At 40.8% G+C, this 19,774-nt stretch overlaps 1 protein-coding gene across 11 annotated transcripts in view; it reads left to right on the top strand.

Annotated features, from left to right (window-relative positions):
* The window catches only part of atf2 (activating transcription factor 2), a 147,650-nt gene that overhangs the window by 113,841 nt on the left and 14,035 nt on the right, over positions 1-19,774 (top strand). For 8 of the 11 annotated variants that reach the window (XM_069935781.1, XM_069935782.1, XM_069935790.1 and 5 more), the window contains 3 exons: positions 2,108-2,314; positions 4,967-5,072; positions 14,107-14,226. In XM_069935781.1, the coding sequence (XP_069791882.1) occupies positions 2,108-2,314; positions 4,967-5,072; positions 14,107-14,226 (433 nt within the window). The remainder of the gene's footprint in view (positions 1-2,107; positions 2,315-4,966; positions 5,073-14,106; positions 14,227-19,774) is intronic. The other 3 variants (XM_069935788.1, XM_069935785.1, XM_069935787.1) reach the window with 1 other exon arrangement.

Below are 19,774 nucleotides of genomic sequence, written 5' to 3'. Positions count from 1 at the left end.
AGTCTTCTTTCTTCACTCTGTCATGACCTATGAATGACACCTCATATGCCAGGATGCTATTCATCAATTTCAGCTTGGCGTTCAATATGATCATTCCCCAGAGGCTGGTGGTGAAGCTGTTCTCACTGGGACTCAACACCCCTCTCTGTAACTGGATTCTCAATTTCCTAACGTAAAGTCCAGGTTGGTAGCAGAATGTTAAGCACCATCACACTGAACACTGGCAAATCTCAAGGGTGTGTGCTCAGCCTGCTCCCATTCACACTACACACCTATGACTGCAGTGCCAAATCCAGCTCCAACAGTGTCATCGTCTGCAATTGACACAACAGTCGTCGGACTCATCAGCAACAACGATGAGTCACATTACAGAGAAGAGGTGGGAAATCTTATGATGTGGTGCGAGAGAAACAACCTGAGTCTCACCGTGGACAAGATGAAGGAGATGATTGTGGACTTCAGGAAGTTCATGAACGGCCACCCTCCATTACATATCAATAACTCTATAGTGGAGAGCACCAAGTTCTGTGGAGTTCACCTAACTAGTGACCTACTGTGGACATGCATCTCCTCACATGTAAGGAAGGTGCAACAGTGACTGCACTTCCTAAGAAGACTGAGGCAGGCAAGGCTACCAGCTGCCATCAGGTCAACTATCTTCACAAGCTCTTTCGAGAGCGTCTTGGCCAGCTGCATCACAGTGTGGTACAGTTGCTGCAGAGAAATAGATTGGAGGTCAACCACAGGACCATTAGAGTGGCAGAAACGGTTACTGGACTCTCCTTCCCACTCCCCCCCCCATCGACGTGATCTACTGGGGTCATGCAAAATCATTAAGGTCCCGTTCCGGCCTGCACACAGCATCTCTTAGCCTCCTGTCGAGAAAGAGAGACGGGAGCTTCAGAGCCAGTGCCACCAGGCTGAGAAACAGCTTCTTTCCATGGGCAGTGAGAATGCTGAACAACCAAAGGAACTTCTCACACTCGCAACCATCCGTGACTCTTATTTAGGAGACAATATTTATTTCTTTATTTGTATAAGAATACTTGACCTGTAGTTGTATTTATTTGTCTGTATCTGGTATGTCTGGATTATGTTTTGCACCAAAAACCAGAGAAACCTGTTTTGTCAGGTTGTACTTGTGCAGTCAGATGACAATAAACTTGACTTGACCACCCGCAAATTGGAGGAAGAACACCTCATATTCCGTATGAGCAACCTCCAACCAAGTGGCATTTACATCATCTTCTCCGGTTTTCGTTAGCACCGCCTTCCCCCAATCAAATCTCACCTTTCTTCTCTTCTCCTTCAATCCACCTCAAATTATTGCCTTTTGTCTGTTTGCCTGTGCTTCTTCCCCTGCCCTTTCTTCCCTTCTCCCCAGCCTTTTTCTATTCAGGTGCCTGCCTGCTCTTTGTTAATATCTTGAAGAAAATATCAGGCCCGAAATTTTGTATACTGCAAGACATGCTGAGTTCCTCCAGCATCTGCAAATTTTCGTGTTTCACTCCATATAAAATCATAACTCAGGGCCAATCTGAAATCAAATTGATGACACCTTGTTGAATATATTAACCGTCTAAAAGATAAATTGTAAAAATCTATGCTATCCTTGGCATTTGCAGTTTCAAAAATAAGTATCGTTCATTTTATCAAGGGAATCTTTTGGGTTCAGTTCAATGTAAATTTGCCAATCAAGTCATTAGAAGGGTATCAAAGTGATATTGTTCCTTGTCTGGATATTTCTTATTTATGAACATATATATTGATTTTTTTTTATTAATGAATAATTTTTACAACATTAAAAGCGGTGGAATAAAGTAAGAAAATGCTCCAAATACGAAGCAGCTCGAGAAGCGAAGAAAAATACATCTGGAGATTTTTTGGTGATTTCCAACGGTGCTCGTTTTTCCTTCATATTTTAAGATACACATACTTTTAATTATTGTACCTCTAAATATTTTATTTCTTCAGGGTTTGCCAAAAAACTAATATGGAGAAGTGGTTTCACAATGAAACTGTCAGAATAGAAAAAAGTGGAAGATAATTGTTGAAGGAGCTTTGATTTTCAAGATTATTGATATAATCATTGGTGCTTTCATTATAGGGTTCCCCAGTCCAGCCTACTCATCAGATTCCGAGCAGTGGTGGTAGAAGGCGGAGAGCAATGAATGAAGACCCAGACGAGAAGAGGAGGAAATTTTTAGAGCGTAACCGAGCAGCTGCTTCAAGGTGTAGACAGAAAAGAAAGGTATGGGTTCAGTCTCTTGAAAAGAAGGCAGAAGACCTCAGTTCAACCAACATACAACTGCAGGTGAGTTATAAAGTCTCTTTCCGTTAATGGAATTAACGAGGTAACAATAATATTCTGTCACTTCATGTGAATTTCTCAAATGGCATGTTGCTTTGTAAAACCAATTTGTTAAACAGAAAATTGTTACAAGCCTGAATAACAATATGATTTTATTTGCAAATTTTTAACAAATTGTTTGGTGTGTTCTCTCTTTAAGTGGAGACTTGTAGGCTCTATTTGAACTGAAATTAATGGATTTTGGAAAATACATTAACTTCTCAGTTCTCCTTTGTATCTTAGCCAGAAGCAAAGCCGTTAAGCATGCCACCCATTATGTCTTTTACTGAAAATTGAATGTCAAAAAAATAATTAAACTGTACTTTGTATGAACCCATTAATCAATCATAAGGTTCTTTTATAATTCCTCAGCTGACATTCAAGCACAGATGATCGGTACAGTAGGTTATAATTAAGTATCATTGCTTTTACTTTATTCTAAACTGTATGTTTAATAAGTATAGAAGGCTGTCTTTGACAGCATTGCAGAAATGCCCTGGTTTGCGTTATCCAGCTGTGTATGGTTATCAAGTTGCATGATAGGGACAGCAGCAATCGTGATCTCATAAAAGTTTCTGACTTTTGATTGTACCCTTTTTATATTTTAATTGCAAATCTCAAATTCATAAAATCTTGCAGCTATCATTATCTTTAATCTTGAAAACCTAATTATTTAATAAACTGTACGTAAATGTTAGTGTCATTAAATCTTTGGGATTATTTGTATTTGAATTTATTCTTTCTCATTGGAAGACCAGTCACTATGAATTGGAAACACTGTCTCCTCCTCACTGATTATCAACACAGGTGCACCCCAAGGATGCGTGCTTATCCCTCTGCTCTACTCGTTATACACCATGACTATATGGTCAGGCACAATTCCAATGCCATCTACAAGTTTGCTGACGACACCACAGTTGTTGGCAGAATCACAAATGGCAGTGAGAAACTGTACAGGAGGGAGGTGGATCAGCTCATTGAATGGTGTAATGAGAACAACTTTGCTCTCGACATCAGCAAAACCAAGGAGATGATTGTGGACTTCAGGAGGAAGTCAGGGGAACACGACCCAGTCCTCATCAAGGGCTCAGTAGTGGAGAGGGTCAAGAATTTCAAATTCCTGGGTGTCAACATCTCTGAGGATCTGTCCTGGAGCTACCATGTTGATGCAATCACAAAGAAGGCTCATCAGCGGCTAAAATTTGTGGTGTCACCGAAGACTCTTGTAAACTTCTACAGGTATATCGTAGAGAGCATTCTGGCTGTTTGCATCACTGCCATGTATGGAGGTGCCAACTCTCAGGACAAGAATAAACTCCAGAGGGTTGTTAACTTGGGCTGTGACATCACAGGCACCAGATTTCACTCCATCGAGGACATCTACATGAGGTAGTGTCTTATAAAGCAGCCTCTATCCTCAAAGAAGACCCCCGTCATTCTGCTACCATCAAGGAAAAGGTACTGGAGCCTAAACAATAAGCACTCAACAGTGCAAGGATACAGCTTCTTCCCTGCTACCATCAGATTCCTGAATAATCAATGAAGCAAAGACACTGCCTTATTTTTTGTGCTCAATTATTTTATTTTTTAAAGTACTGTCATAAGATGGTTATAATATGTATGTTTGCTCTATGACGCTGCCACAAAACACCAAATTTCATGACTTGTTCATAATAATAAATCCTGATTCTGATTCTTCTTCCTCTGTTCACATTCGACTTTTGATCCAACATATGTTCTGGGCTTTTTGTTAATGCACCAATATAAATGCAGATGACTCAGTCACTGGCATCTGGTTTGAGCTTTAGTTTGGGCCATCATTCCTTCCCTAATGTACTTCATAGAAGGTAGTTTTAATGCTGCATGTAATTTTGCAAAAAATGTCTGAAGCTTTCATGCATATCTTGCAGTGCAACTTGTTCTCTACTCACCCTGCTATACAATTATTACAATAGCAGGGAATGGGACTAAATTGGTAATAGTAAAGTAAAATCTTACATCAAAATCTGTCATCTTTTTTAAAAGATCTTAATTCACGCAAATGATCTTGAAACCTAAAAGCAAGACCACCAAATTTGGATCGCAAAGGGCTAATAGATATTTAAAGATGTCAGCTTTTCATTTGATGTATTAACTAATCTATTATATTTATATATTGGTCATATCAGTCATTAAAATTAATATGCCTGTTTGTACCTTGGTTGCTATTTTGGGCCATTGTAGTTTGTTATTTGGTGTGAGACTTGCAGAAAAAGTAAGGTGACTTTTTCTTCTTAATAATGTGCTGTTCACAGCAGATCATTAAATCTACTTTGAATCCTCCTGCATTATTAAGTTCTGAGATAAACATAGATGGGTTTTTGGCAGTGGAGCCCCTAGGACAAGATTCAGAGCTGATCGACTTTGGAATGGATTTGTGCTGGCAATCTCCAAATCTCCAAATTATCACACCTTTCACCTCAGCGAAAATTTAGACAGCAAACCTGTTGACAGTAAGGCTGAAGTTGAATGACCATATCTACCGTATCGACATACAAAATCCAAGAATATTCAAATCTTGTGATGCCTGAGGTTAATGGCGATGCTTCTTGGTGAAAGTTTTTCTTTGTTCCTTAGAACGAAGTCACCCTGCTGAGAAATGAAGTGGCTCAACTGAAGCAACTACTTCTAGCTCATAAAGACTGTCCTGTAACAGCCTTGCAGAAGAAATCTGGCTATCACAGTGAGTAATGTTCCATTACCTATATCCCCAGGCCATTGAAATGAAGTACTGCTGAAATGAACTGAGTTGGCAGTAACAAGGAGGTGTCGTTGATATTTAAAGTAAAGTATGAGAAATTCTGTAAGGTTATCGCAGTGCAGTTGTAAATGCATGTCTGCCTCAGTGTTCATGTGCGTCTTGTGCAGTTCGTATGGCGTTCATTTAGCCTCTCAGCTATAAAGTTGGTTTCATTTTATCTTAAGCATGTCTTCATTTCATCATAGTTGTCATAAATTCCATTTGTTTTGTCTTCACATCCATTTCATGCACAAAGAAAATTCTTAAAATGTCTGAAACGGATTGAGGACTGGCCCTTTTTGTATTCGCCTTTTTTGAATTAAAGATTTGAGACTGAACTCATTCACATGGATGAAACTGCACAAAGCTGGTCAGTCCATGAGGTTAGAATAAAATGTTACTTCCATTTCAGTATGTAAGCTCCATATGGATTATAAAATTATTTTTTCTCATGCTTCGTTACATTTTACCAGAGAAACAAATGAATTTAGTAAAAGCAAGGTTCTTTCTTTTCTTTGGCTTGGCTTCGCGGACGAAGATTTATGGAGGGGGTAAAAAGTCCACGTCAGCTGCAGGCTCGTTTGTGGCTGACAAGTCCGATGCGGGACAGGCAGATCCATTGTAACTAACAAGGTTGCACTATAGAAATAATAAACATCTATTTTGTATATTTTGGATTGAAATTGGACTTGATTGCACCTTTATTGTGGGTTTAAAAAGTCCATGAGAAAATTGGGATATGGATTATTTTTAATTTTCTGTATTATGTGTTCAAAATATTAAATAAGATTGATTAAAAGGTAAGGATGAGAAATTAAATGGATTTCCGCTATTGTTGAAAAGAAAAGGGTATTGTTTTCAACCAATGACATTAGCTGCCTTTCCACTGGGACCTTGTCCCAGGAATTACTGTACCTGGGACCGGGACCAATGGAAAAAGAAAACTGTCAGCATGTCGGTGTCACTCCCGGGGATTGACCACCTCGACCACTATTCATATCCCCAGCGTCAGCTGATAAAACCAGTGGAAAAGAGACAGCAGAAAGTCACCCATTTCCAGTTTAAAGTAGAACATTCCGATCTCTGGGGATGAGTTGTGTCCCAGTTAAGGGTGGCCCAGTAGAAATGGCACAAAGGGTCTCCTATCCCAGGACACTGTACAGCCAATTAACTGGGATTCCAGTGGAAAAGGGGCTATGATTGCAATCAACTGAAGTAAATTACAGCACCAGCAAAACTGGCGCCGCAAGGAGTCTGTACGTTCTCCCTCTATCCGTACGGGTGGGTTTTCTCTAGGGTCTGAATCTAAAGAATGCTTTCCGATCTGTATCAACAAGAAAATATGTTACATTTTGATGTATTTTAAAGCATTATGGATTCTCTTGTACGGTAACGTTTTTTTCTTAAAAAAATAATCAAATAATGGTATTAAGTAGTTTCTCAGTGAAGATGAGTAGATTATTGTCATTTTCTTATTTTCTACTTCATTTTGATATCGCTTTGAGCAAGAGTGATTTAATGGGGTCACAGAGCTTTTGTTTTGGCCTTTCAAATACTCAAGTCTAGTTGTTGGCCCAGTGACTCAGCAAACTACAGTAAAATCCTGTGAGTTTAAGCTCTCCAATAACTTTTTGTTTAAATTAAAATTACAAAAGATGTTATTAGAAATGACCATGAAGTACAAATCCAATTAGTTCACAAACATCCTTTAGAGAAGCAAACAAACCATTGTTCAAGTCTGGCTTCATCAAAGTTAGCTCAAAGGACATCATTCCAATGTATCAAACGGCAGTATAGTTTGTTAAGAAAAGGCTTGGTCTAACAATTTGATTATAATGAAGCATAATCATTGGGGATACGTCAAAGTCATACCCTATGAAGAGCTTTGTGTTGGCATATATGAACTTGTGACAAGGGTTGTATAGCTCTCTCCCAAAGTATTTACACATCATTGTAACTTAATCTTATGGAATCAAACCCGAGAAACAGGTTTTCTGTGTTCTCTTTCACAATCCCTGGGCAAGGTCTGGTCAAAGGACAGAGCAGAGGTGGGTGCATAGTAGAAATGAGCATAGAACATCTTAAAATTTATTTTGAGAATTCCTGGCAATGTGGCAAGGAAATGTATTGCTAATTATCACCTACTGCCCTCACTCAGCTGACATTGAATGCGAAGTGGAGGAAGTACAAATAGCAAATACAAAGAAAGTATCATCAAAAATGCACTTCAGTAAATGTTTCAGGTGTCTATCACAGACAGACTGAGTTCGTGACATGTAATGAAAATACCAACAAGCAAAAATCTTCTTGGCCTCAAACCTGAATACAATCTACCAGTTGCAACAGATTCATCTCTATTTGTGGTCAGTAAACAAGAGACAGCCCATCCCGATGCACTACAAATCATAGTTGGTGACTTTAGCAAGGTCTGTCTCAAAAAAAACACCCTGCCCAATTCCCATCAACATATAACCTGCTGTACCAAAGGTCCCAATGCACCTGATCACTGCTGCACCAAGAAAAGAAAGATCTACCATTCTTTCCTGAGACTGCCTTTATGTGCTCCTCTGCCTTCATATGGACAGAGGCAAAAAAGAGAGGCTCCAGAGATCAGAACAGCTAAAAGATGGTTGCGGGAAGCAGAAGAACGGTTGCAGGGCTGCTTTGTGTCTTTGGATTGGGTGGTGATCAAGAATTTACAGACTTTATCAAAATATCTGTGGACAAGTATGTCCCCACCAGATCATTCAGGGGTTTCCCCAACCAGAATGAAATCTGGAACCTGCTGAGAGCCGGATTGCAGGCATTTAAGTCCAAAGATTCAGAACACTACACAAGGAGCAGGTAGAAAAAGCCATCTCCCAGGCAGTTGAGATTCCAGATGAAAATTGAAACAATGAAGGATACCTGATAGCTGTAGCAGGGCCTAAATTACATAACCTGCTACAAAACCAAATCTGGTGCAGTAAGAGACAGCAAGGCTACACTCTCAGATGAATTCAATGCCTTCTACACCCGATTTGACCACCAGAACAAGAAAGAACACCCTCGTGTTCCCCTACTGTCGATATCCATGAATGCCGTGCCAGCAGGCCTTCAGGAGAGTGAATCCAAAGAAAGCATCTGGTCCAGTCTGAGTAACTGGCTAAATACTGAAAACAGGTGCTGGCCAACTTGCCAATGTATTCTCAGATATCTTCGACATCTCACCTCAAAAGGGCATGATACCTACTGGTATCAAACAGGCCTCAAGCATACCTGTATCCAAGAAGAGTGGGGTAACCTGCCTAAATAACTTCCAGCCAGTGGCACTCACGTTCACAGTGGTAAAGTGTTTTGAAGGCTGGTGTTGAAGCACATCAGCTCCTGACTGAGTGACAACAGGGATCTGTTCCAATTTGCATACCACAGCAATAGGTCTGCAGCAGATGACATCTCACTGGCTCTACATAAGCCCTGGAACACCTGGACAGCAAAACGCATGCATCAGGATGCTCTTTAATGATTACAGTTCAGCATGCAACACTATCAACCCCTCAAAACTGATGAGCAAACTCTTAAGACCTAGGCCACAATACACCACTATGTAATTGGATCCTGGATTTCCTCACCTCCAGTCCACAATCACTGAGGAAATCTCCTCCACAATCTCCATTGGTACCAGAGAACCACAGGGCTGCATTCCTAGCCCACTGCTCTATTTGCTTTACACCTATGACCGTGTGGCTTGGTAAGACAATAACGACATCTACAAATTTGTTGACGATACCACAGTAGTGGGTTGCATAAAAAGGGGTGATGAGTCACCATACAGATTGATAGAGATTGAAAACTTGGCTGAATGGAGTACTAACAACAACCTCACATGCAGTGTCACCAAAACCAAGGAGTTGATTGTGGTCTTTAGGAAGAGAAAACCAGAGGTGTACGATCCAGTGATCATTGAGGAATCAGAAGTGGAGAGGGTGAGCAAATTTAAATTCCTGGGAATCACTACTCGGAGGACCTTTCCTGGACACAAATGACATCATGAAGAAAGTACGTCATCACTTCTACTTCCTCAGGAGTTTGCAGAGGTTTGGTATGACATCAAAAACCTTGGCAAACTTCTACAAGCATGAAATGGAAAATGTGCTGACCAGCTGCATCACTGCCTGGTATGAGGGCATCAGTACCTCTGAGCAGAAAGCCCTGCAATAGGTAGTAGTTACAGCCCAGTATATCACAGACAAATCTCTCCACACCACAAGAAAATCTACATAGAACACTGCTGTCAGAGAGCAGCAGCAATCATCAAGGATCCATACCGCCTAGGACATGCTCTTTTCTCACTGCTGCCATCAGATGCCACAATACTCGTACCACCAGGTTCAGAAACTGTTGCTACCCCTCTACTAACAAACTCAATCAGAGACTCATTTAAGGGCTCTTACTTTGCATATTATTTATTATTGAATATTTATTTTCTTATGGCACAGTCAGTTTGTTTACATGTCTTTCTTTGTTTAAATATCTTATTTATCATTTGCATTAATACAAACATTGACGCAATAAAGATAATATCTTGTAACAAGAATGCAAAATGAAACAAAATTTTTTATCTATTTTCTCCCTCAACCCCTTCCCTCCTACCCCCCCCCTCCCCCCCAGGAAAGGAAAGAAAGAAAGAAAAATACCTAAATCCATACATTTGCTATTATTTTCTATCTATTTTCTAACTGTTAACTGAGAGGAGCGGGTGATGTGGAGGATGTGGACGGACTTTTATTCACAAATTCCATTCCTAGATCTTATAAACTTGTATCTTTTCTTGAGTATAGTCTTTGCACGACCGTTAAGTAGATATTCTACATGGCCTGCAGGTTAAAGAATCTCAGAGTCGCAAATGATGTCAATAAATCTGAACTCTTAACTCTGACCTCTATTTGACAGCAATGGGTCGCACGATTATCAATTTATCCTTGTGAAGACCAAATTCTATGGCTACACTGAAGAAACTGTCCAATTTAACATTAATCCTAACCCTAAGAAGAATAGATTAGCATTAAATTTGACATTAATTAGCAGTGGACCAATGAATTCACAGATCGAGAAAGTTACACCCAGGTCGGGGAGAAGTGTTTGGAAGATGGAGTGTTTTGTGGGTTTCAGAGCATTAGCAGTAAACCAATCAAGTCGCAGAACGAGAAAGCTACACCCAGGTCGGGGAGAAGTATTTAAAAGGTGTATTTCACAGGTCTCAGCGCATTAGCAGCAGACAATTCATGTCGCAGTGTGAGAAACCTACCCTAGGTCAGGGAGAAGTGTTTAAAACGAGAGTTCTGCGGGTCTTGGCACATTAGCAGCAGACCAATCAAAGAGTAGAAAGCTACACAGGAGCAGGTCAAGAAAAGGAAAGCAGGGACAGAGCAGAGCTGCAAGTGTGCGAATGGCTCGGTGTAGGAGTGGAATTTTGAGGCTTTGGTTCACGAGGTTTCAGTGAGCAGAGGCTGAGGAGAAAGTGCAGGAGTTGAGGCAACATAAGAATAGGTTTTTCTCACTTTATTTTCTGTTTTGTATATAGTAGATATGGCAGCCAGAGCAGGGATGTGTTCCTCTTGTATAATGTGGATAGTCAGGGAAGCCAACAGTATCCCTGAATACGTCATTTGTGAGAGGTGCATCCAGCTGCAGCTCCTTACAGACCTAGTTGGGTTATTGGAGCTGGAGTTGAATGAACTTCGGATCTTTCGGGAGGGTGAGGGGTGACAGACAGGAGTTACAGGGACACTGTTACATCTAGGAGGCAAGAGGAGGATAGCAGGGTGACGGTTCGGAGAGGGAAAGGGAACAGACAGTTTCCTTCAATAACAAGTATACCATTTTGTTTACTGTTATGGGGGGACCTACAAAGGTCAAGCCACAGTGGTCAGGTTTCTGGCACGGAGTCTGGTACAAGAAGGGAAAGAAGAGAAAGGAGGAGGAGAAGAGGTGACCTATAGTGATAGAGGATTCCGTAGTTAAGAGAACAGATAAGAGGTTCTGTGGAAGAGATTGAGAATCCCGGATGGTATGTTGCCTCCCTGGTGACAGGGTCGAAAATATGCATCTCAGATCGAGTTTACGGCTTTCTTAGGAGGGAGGGTGAACAGCCAGATATGTTGTCCATGTTGGACCAATAACGTGGGTAAGAAGGGTGAGGAGGTTCTGCAAAGAAAGTTCAGGGAATTAGGCACTAAGTTAAAGGACAGGACCTCCAAGGTTGGGATCTCAGAATTGGTACCCGTGCCATGTGCTAGTGAGGTTAGAAATAGGAAGATAATGCAGCTTACACGTGGCTAAAAAGATGATGGAGGAGGGAGAGTTTCAGGTTTCTGGATCATTGGACTCTCTTCCAAATAAGGTGGGACCTGTTCCGATAAAGCTGTTTGCATCTGAACTGGAGGGGGTCTAATATCCTGACGGGAAGATTTGCCAATGGGAGGACCAGGAACGGCCATCCTCCACGACTCATCAACAACTCTGGAGTGAGAGAGTGGAGAGCACCAAGTTTCCACTTGTTAGGAAGGCACAACAGCAACAACACCTCCTGAGAAGACTGGTGGGCAACCTTCTACAGGAGGTCTATCAATCTATCTATCAAGAGCATCTTGGCCAGCTGCATCACAGTGGGGTACGGTTGCTGCAGAGAAATGGATCAGAAGTGAATCCACAGGACTATATGAGTGGCAGAGTGGATCACTGGAATCTCCCTCATCCTCCTCCCTCCCAGCCCCCCAATCTACGATCTACGTGATCTACCAGGATTGTTGTCTGAAGAGGGTGTGCACACAGCAACTTACAGCAGCTCCTGACAGGGAAGAGATCCAGGAGGATCAGGCTGAGTGGTGAGAATGCGGAACAACCAAAGGAACTACTCACACTAACCACCCGAGACTGTCATATTCATGATACAATATTTATTTATTTGTACATGTCAATACTTGTCCTGCAGAGGTATTGTTTATCTGTATGTGTGTTATGTCTGCATGCTTTCCACCGATGACCAGCGAATGTTGTTTCATCCGGTTGTACTTGTGCAATCGGGTGACAATAAACTTGACTTGACAGTGCTACTCTGGGGGAATTTAATCTAGATTTGCAGGAGATGGGAATCAGACTGCCAGAGCAGATTGCAGAGTGGAGAAGGATCAAGATGACATAAAGACTGCATGTAAAGTCAGAAATTAAAGGCTTGTATGTGGTGGAAATGTCCTCAGGTGCCATCTATTTCAATGCATGAGTATTGAAGCCTGTGAATTGTGACATTGTAGCTATTTTTTAAACTTGGTTGCAGGAGGGGCAGGACTGGCAACTCATTGTTCCAGAGTTCCAATGTGATGAAGCAGGAGTGATGAAAGGGGGAGGCGTGGCTTTGTGTTTTTGATTGTTGTTAATTTTATGGCTATCCCTCTAGGATAGATTGTTGTATGTAGTTACCATAGTTACTATGTCATGTTGGCGATCGAGGAGCTTGCATTCAGACTTCAAAATACTTTGAATTCATCTTATCACGTCGCCATATCATCTTATTCGTTTTAATCATTTCTTCTATCGTTATGTCTTTAAATATAATCGAATGGTTTGTTAATTCATTGTTATGAAAACCTTGATGCTAAGTTATGCAAATATTATACATTTATATCAACTAATTAAAGGCTACCTACATAAAGCCGCAATTACGAAGTTTGGTTCATTGGAGTGATAAATTTGTAATTCGGAATATCGAAGCTTACATTTCTTAGATAACATATATTGAAATTGGGAAATAGGAAAGATGGGGAAAGTGTCATTGCTCCTCAGGGAAAATATCACAACTCGTGCACAGACAGGGTAGACCAGAGGGTTTGTCGACTGAGGCTATGTGGATGGAGCCGAGGAACGGGAAAGGTATGGCCACACTAATGAGTTGTATGATATACATCGCCAAATAGTCAGTGCAAATTGGAGGAGCAAATCAGTGGAATGATAGCAGATAGCTACAGAAAACATAAACTTGTGACAGTCTGAGATTTTAACTTTCTACATATTGCCTGGGACTACCAAACTGTAAAAGTGCGGGATGGCTTAGAGATCATCAGATGTGTTCAGGAAATTTTTCTAAATCAAATGTAGAGGTACAAACTACATAGAGTGAAATATTGAACTTTCTTTTATGAACCAGTTAGGACAGGTGACAGAGTATGTGTTGGGAACATTTTGGGCCCATGGTGAGATAGTAAACTGGATTTGACATTGGCTATGAGGGAGAAGCCAGAGAGGGTAGTGATGATCACTTCTCAGACTGGAGGCCTGTGAGTAGTGGTGGGCCTCAGGGATCAGTGCCAGGACTATTATTGTTTGTCATCTATATCAATGGTCTGGATGATGATATGGTCAATTGGATCAGCAAATTTGCAGACAACACTAAGATTGGAGGTGTTATGGACAGCGAAGAAGATTTTCAAAGCTTGCAGACCAGCTGGAAATATGGGCTGAAAAATGGAAGATGGAATTTAATGCAGACAAGTGTGAGGCATTCTATTTGGAAGGACAAACCAATGTAGGACATACAAGGTAACTGACAGGGCACTGAGGAGTGTGGTAGAACAGAGGGATCTGGGAATACAGATAAATAATTTCCGGAAGGTGGCATCAGAAGTGGATAGGGTTGTAAAGAGAGCTTTTGGCATATATTGGGCTTCCTCAATCAAAGTATTGAGTACAGGAGTTGGAATGTTATGGTAAAGTTGTTTACGACAATGATGAGGCCAAATTTGGAGTACTGTGTGCAGTTCTGGTCACCGAACTACAGGAAAGATATCAATAAAATTGAGAAAATTTACTAGGATGAACGGAGACCTTGGGCTGCCGGGGGGAACGGTGACTTCGGGCAGGAATGGGGACCACTAGATACAAAATATGAACTTGTACAGTAGTTTAAATAAAGGTTTAAAACAAACTATGGTTGTGTGTGCAGGAGGATGTAACTCACGTAGGTTGGAAGTCAAGGACGACTTGTACACAAATGAAACTCAGCGTATCATGAAGCATCCATGGGAGGTCGAGGGTAACCTTTCAGGCCTGGGCCTTTCGTCGGGTATGGTTGTAATTCAGCGATTTCCCAGTTTTAATGATATGTTCTCCAACATTGGCTGTGCCTTTAGCTGTTTTTTTTTAAAACTTTTTATTTTTCACACCATAAATCACATTAGCCATGATATACACTGTTTCTTTTTCACACATATACAGTGACTTTTTCTCCCCCCCCCCCTTTCCTCCCAAACCACCCCCCCACCCCCCCCACCTCTCATCCATTTTAGGTATACAATCTAGGTTGCATTAAGCCAGTCAGACAATGTTGTCATTCAACAAAATTACACCAGAAATTCTACTGAGTCCATTCTTTTCTTTCCTTCTCCTTCCATCAACTTAGGTAATGTTTGTCCCCGGTAGGTTTTCACTATTGTATTTAATGTAAGGCTCCCATACTTGTTCGAATATTTCAATATTATTTCTTAACCTATATGTTATTTTTTCTAATGGAATACATTTATTCATTTAAATTTAGTAGTTTCTTCCTTTTAATTTGGTTATGTATTCCATTAATATTTAAAGTCATATAGTTCAGCGTAGCCCTTCTATATTTTGTTTATCTTCTCTTTCCGTTTTTCCATCATTACCTTTCCTCCTTTTCCATTTCTGTTTTCTTATTTTCAACTCTTTATAAGACAACATTCCTACAACATCCAACATTTTCCTTATTCTCCTATTTCTATCTTATTTATCCCCAATCTCCCCTTCCCCTCCTGAGTTGTCCTTTAGCTGTTCCAGTACAGATTTTCTTTGTACTCTGCATAATTGCTGCCACTATAATGTGTTTCCACATCCATAATGTCTTTTGTGTTACTTGAACTCCATGGTGCCAAATGTCGTTGAAAACACATAATGTAAACACCTAATGAACAATTTGTGACCTTTGACAAAATAGACACAGTCTCCAAAAAAAAGTGTAAATCCAACCAAGCCCAATTGACACTATTATTTGCAGTTTCAAATATCTCAATGAAGTAAGGGATGGTACTGACATCGGTGTTATTGATGCTGTTACATCCGCGACAGCAGTAATATAAATTTGCCCAGACAGTGCTATATTTAAAATAATATTTTTAATTATTAATATAATTAAATAACACTATCTCGATTAAAAACACCTATGTCACTGAAACTTTAACTGTGCGTGAATGTGTGTGTGTGTGTGTGTGTGTGTGTGTGTGGGGAATACCCCAAGCCACTGCAGCTCAAGGCTCCATTCTGGGAAGGAAGCTCCAGGTTCAAAGTTCAGGAATTCGGTGATGACACATGAGACACGCAGGCTTTAAGGTAAAGTTAGCAGTTCCTGAAGTGAGTGAAAATGACTGGAGGTGATAGAATGTTGATTACCCAGGAAACCCTTATTGAGGTGCTTCAGAGAAATATCCTTTTTAGACTAATGCCTTCTTGTGGGTCAGTCGTGGTGGAGTGCAGTATTTCTTCTGCAACTTTAAAACCCTTTTCGTGGGTCAGTCGAATAGAGTGGTCTCTCATCCCTCTATAAGCAAAAGGAGGAAATCTGACATTCTGTCTGGAACTACACAATGAGGCCAAGTGGGTTTCTCATCCCCACAAAGGAGGTCAATGAGGAACATGATGTTCAAGGCTTGCTGCTAGTTTCAGTCACTTCAAATCCTGCAGGCAGGTTGTTCCCAAATAAAATGACCTGAGAAATGGGAGAATGTCACGGATGCTAACAAGTTATTCACCAATGTTCATTCTGAGTTGCAGTTTGACTACAGTACTCAGAATCAGAATTTTTTGTCACAAACAAGTCATGAAATTTGGTGTTTTGCAGCAACATCACAGTGTAAACATTCATGTAAACCACCTTACAACAATAAATTTTTTAAAAAGTGCACCAAAAGTAAAGCAGCAGGGGTTTTTATGCATAAAAGCCGCATTATTGTTTGCTCGTTTTTTTATAAAGGCAAATTTACCTTTGATGCAGAGGATGGACAAAGCAGTCTTTTTATTGTAGCCCAGAGCAGCGCATCAGCTTCTCAGGGCAAAAGGGAGGGGGATGTGTAGCGCAACAGCGGCCACTTGGCGACAGCCCCACCACACCACAGCCTGACAGCCCCCACCTGCCCCGCTGCTTGACAGCCTCCCCGCCCCACTGCCTGACAGCCCCGTCAGGTGCCGGCGATGTGAGAGAGAGAGAGAGAGTGTGGGGGAGTAGCTTGAGGGAGCAGGTGGTGAGAGGGAACGGGCGACATGAAGGAGCAGGATGGGGGAAGCGGCGTGAGGGAGCGGAGTGGAGTGTGAGAGTGCAGCCTGCAGCTCCACCAACTCTGTGACAGTGCAGTGGGGCAATGGGGCTCTCAGTGCAATATCAATCATCTTACCTCCTGTTTGGAGCCACTTTCATCAGTAATCCTTTTATGCAGGAAGTGGAGCGAATTCACTCCACCTCTAAGTGTATCCCCAGGTGATATAAGTTGGAATGAATTCAAGCTGTCAATCCGCCTTCAGACCATTTATAGAGGTAAATACAGCAATGTAAAGACGGAGAATCTCTGTGCATTCGCTTTTTTTTTCATTATAAAAGGGCCTAGTTACTCAAGGTGGGGCTTAAGCCCCACCAGTGGGTCGTGGGAATATTTTAGTGAGACGTGGGCCTTGAGAATATTTTAGTGGAAATAATTAAAAAGTTGATTCAAAAAAATAAAATCATTATGTCCGTGTGAAAGATGTGAATTGGCCACACTGTCAGTACATCACAATTCTGGTAACTTCCAAACCAAATCACTTTGTTCTTTTTATTTTTATAACACATTTTTGCTCTTCCGATGTTTCTCCATTGTTTCTCTTATTTTAACTGTTGTTATCTTTGGTTAATATTATAATTATATTTTTCCTGACTGGTCTTATTATCATCCATTCCAAATTATCTCATTGATGACGACCATTCCAAATGATCTCAACAAGAAATTTCAGTCAATCCTATTGTTTGAATAAGTGTGGGGTAATTAATATGCTACAAACGTCATTGTTGACCATTTGAAAATGTTGGTTACCGACTTCAATGATAGATTTCGTGATTTAAAGGCAATGTATTTTCCCTCTTGGTTAACTCAGCTATTGCTGGTGGACTTATCTGGTTCCAGTGCAATACCAAGAGGAGTTACCTGAGTTGCAACATGATGAATCTGTGAAAACTCCTTACAAAGTGAAAGGGACCATGATGTGGCCGTCTAACAAGATCAAAAAGAAATACGCAAACTCAACTACTTTAGCAAGGGAACTATTGACACATTTTCCATTGTCTTATTCATTAGAATGTGACTTCAGGGCTGTTAGTGATTTGCTACAAGCTTAAAAAAATCTCTTGGTTCCTCCCACATTGACCACCGCCAGTGGGCTGATCTCGCCTCCAACCGTGCATCTTGGCGCCTCACAGTTCGGCGGGCAGCATCCTCCTTTGAAGAAGTCCGCAGAGCCCACCTCACTGACAAAAGACAAAGGAGGAAAAACCCAACACTTAACCCCAACCCACCAATTTTCCCTTGCAACTGCTGCAACCGTGCCTGCCTGTCCCGCATCGGACTTGTCAGTCACCCACGAGCCTGCAGCAGACGTGGACGTACCCCTTCAGAAATCTTCGTTCGCGAAGCCAAGCCAAAGAAAGAAGAAGACAAGCTAAGAGAAACCGACTGGAAATGACAAAACGTGAAGATTTAAGTTGAAACTAACAAAATTAATTCCTCAAATCAAAAAACTGTGCAGCCAGCGTCAGGGGCAAGGTTTGCACTGAAGTGACAACAATTGTTGGATGTGTGTGTTGAGATGAAATATTGAAATAGTAGTTGAATATGAAATATGTGTTCCAGTGTATTCCCAACCTCAATTGCATTGAAATACACATGTAGTAAATGACTTAATTAAAACTTCTTTCAAATATATAACTTTTTTCCACTCATGGTGAGGCATATGTTTTTTGAAAGATTAAAGTGGGACCTAGGAGAAAAAAGGTTGAGAACCACTGGCCTAGTGTCTTTGGTTCATTGATTATTCAGGAATCTCCACACATCATTACACTTTAATTTAAATATCTCAACAAAAGTGTAAAATTTGAGAGATGAAGTGAGAGTGTCATTTGCACAAAGATAAGTGTCAACCAAATTTGGCTCCATAACATGAATGTGAAAGCAGTTATATTTAGTGCAAAGAAAAATACATGAGAGTGTTTGGGGGGGGGGGGGGGGGTGGCGTGATGGCATAGGAGAGAGATATGGGTCGTCATCTCTCCTGACGGATTTGTGAAATACCCATTTTGAAATGCCCTTCTTAGTATATTATTGGAACAGCTGGAAATATCTATTAAAAAATTATTCTAAAGCAATTGGTGAGCTTGGAAGAGGTGTGCCCTACCTTGGAGCTGGATCCAGGTGACTCAAGTAATGTTCCTCCTATCTCCCAGCAACGACAGCTGGCTACTCCAAGGATAATGCTGGAGACTGTGCAGTGGAGTCCTGATGCGAAGCATCATTCTTCTGCAGAAGCTGAAGAGTCTACGCGCAAACGCACTAGTATTTTTCTCCCTGGAGGAGGTCTGGTGCTCACCGGTCCAGCGAGTCTGGATCAGTGGAGAATCGGTCTAAGACCCGGGGGGGGGAGGGGTGGGTGAGAGAGTTAAAAAGTAACAGTGGTGGAAGCAGAAGAACTGGAAGCAGGAGCAATGGAAAAATTTCAAGAATCAAGTTCAGAAGAAGAACGGCAATTTAGTGAACAAGAAGAAATGCAAGAAAAACCTGTTGCAGTTCAGGGTAGACATTCACCTAAATGTAAAGACTTTTTTTATAAATCTTTATTTTTTAATACACTAAAAATTTTTACAAGAAATTCATTGAAATACAACTGCTACATTTTAACCCTCTCCCCCTCCCACTCCTCCCCGATACCCTCCCAGTCCTCATACACAGACCTTTATATATGTAAGGAGTTAAAAAAAAACTATAAATACTGCTGTAGTGAGTATCGTATCTTAATAGTCATTAAAAAAATCAGAAACAAACTATTATTAAGTTATATCTAACCCCATACATTTCAAATAAGGGGTCCACACGTTATTTAAAAAGGCATAATTATTATGTAAATTATATGTTATTTTTTCTAAATGAATACAAGATCTTAATTCAGAATGCCATCTTTGTATATTCAATTCCACATGATTCTTCCAAATAACTGCAATACATTTCCGGGCTACTGCCAATGCTAAGCGAATAAATGCCAATTGAAATTTCTCAAGTCAAGATAGTGGGTTTGCCAGAAGATTTCAAAGGCCTGAACCAGATTTTTTCCAAATGGATTGGAACTGGATAGAGCCCAGAGAGCACTTAGAAGGAAACCTCTGCCTGGTCAACCAACTCGATCTGTTTTGGTCAGGTGGTTACGGTATCAGGATAGAGAATTAATTTTAAGATTGGCAGTTCAAAATGCACGGCAACATGGAGGTCTTTTGATGGTTCAGAACAGAAGAATTTTTTAATGCGGTTCTTAGCTAAAATAATATTAAAAGACGCAAATAATTTAATTAGGTAAGAACAGTCCAC

This window comes from Narcine bancroftii, chromosome 4 (assembly GCF_036971445.1).
Source record: "Narcine bancroftii isolate sNarBan1 chromosome 4, sNarBan1.hap1, whole genome shotgun sequence".
Taxonomy (NCBI): Eukaryota; Metazoa; Chordata; class Chondrichthyes; order Torpediniformes; family Narcinidae; genus Narcine; species Narcine bancroftii.
This window is presented reverse-complemented; position numbering and strand designations above follow the sequence as displayed.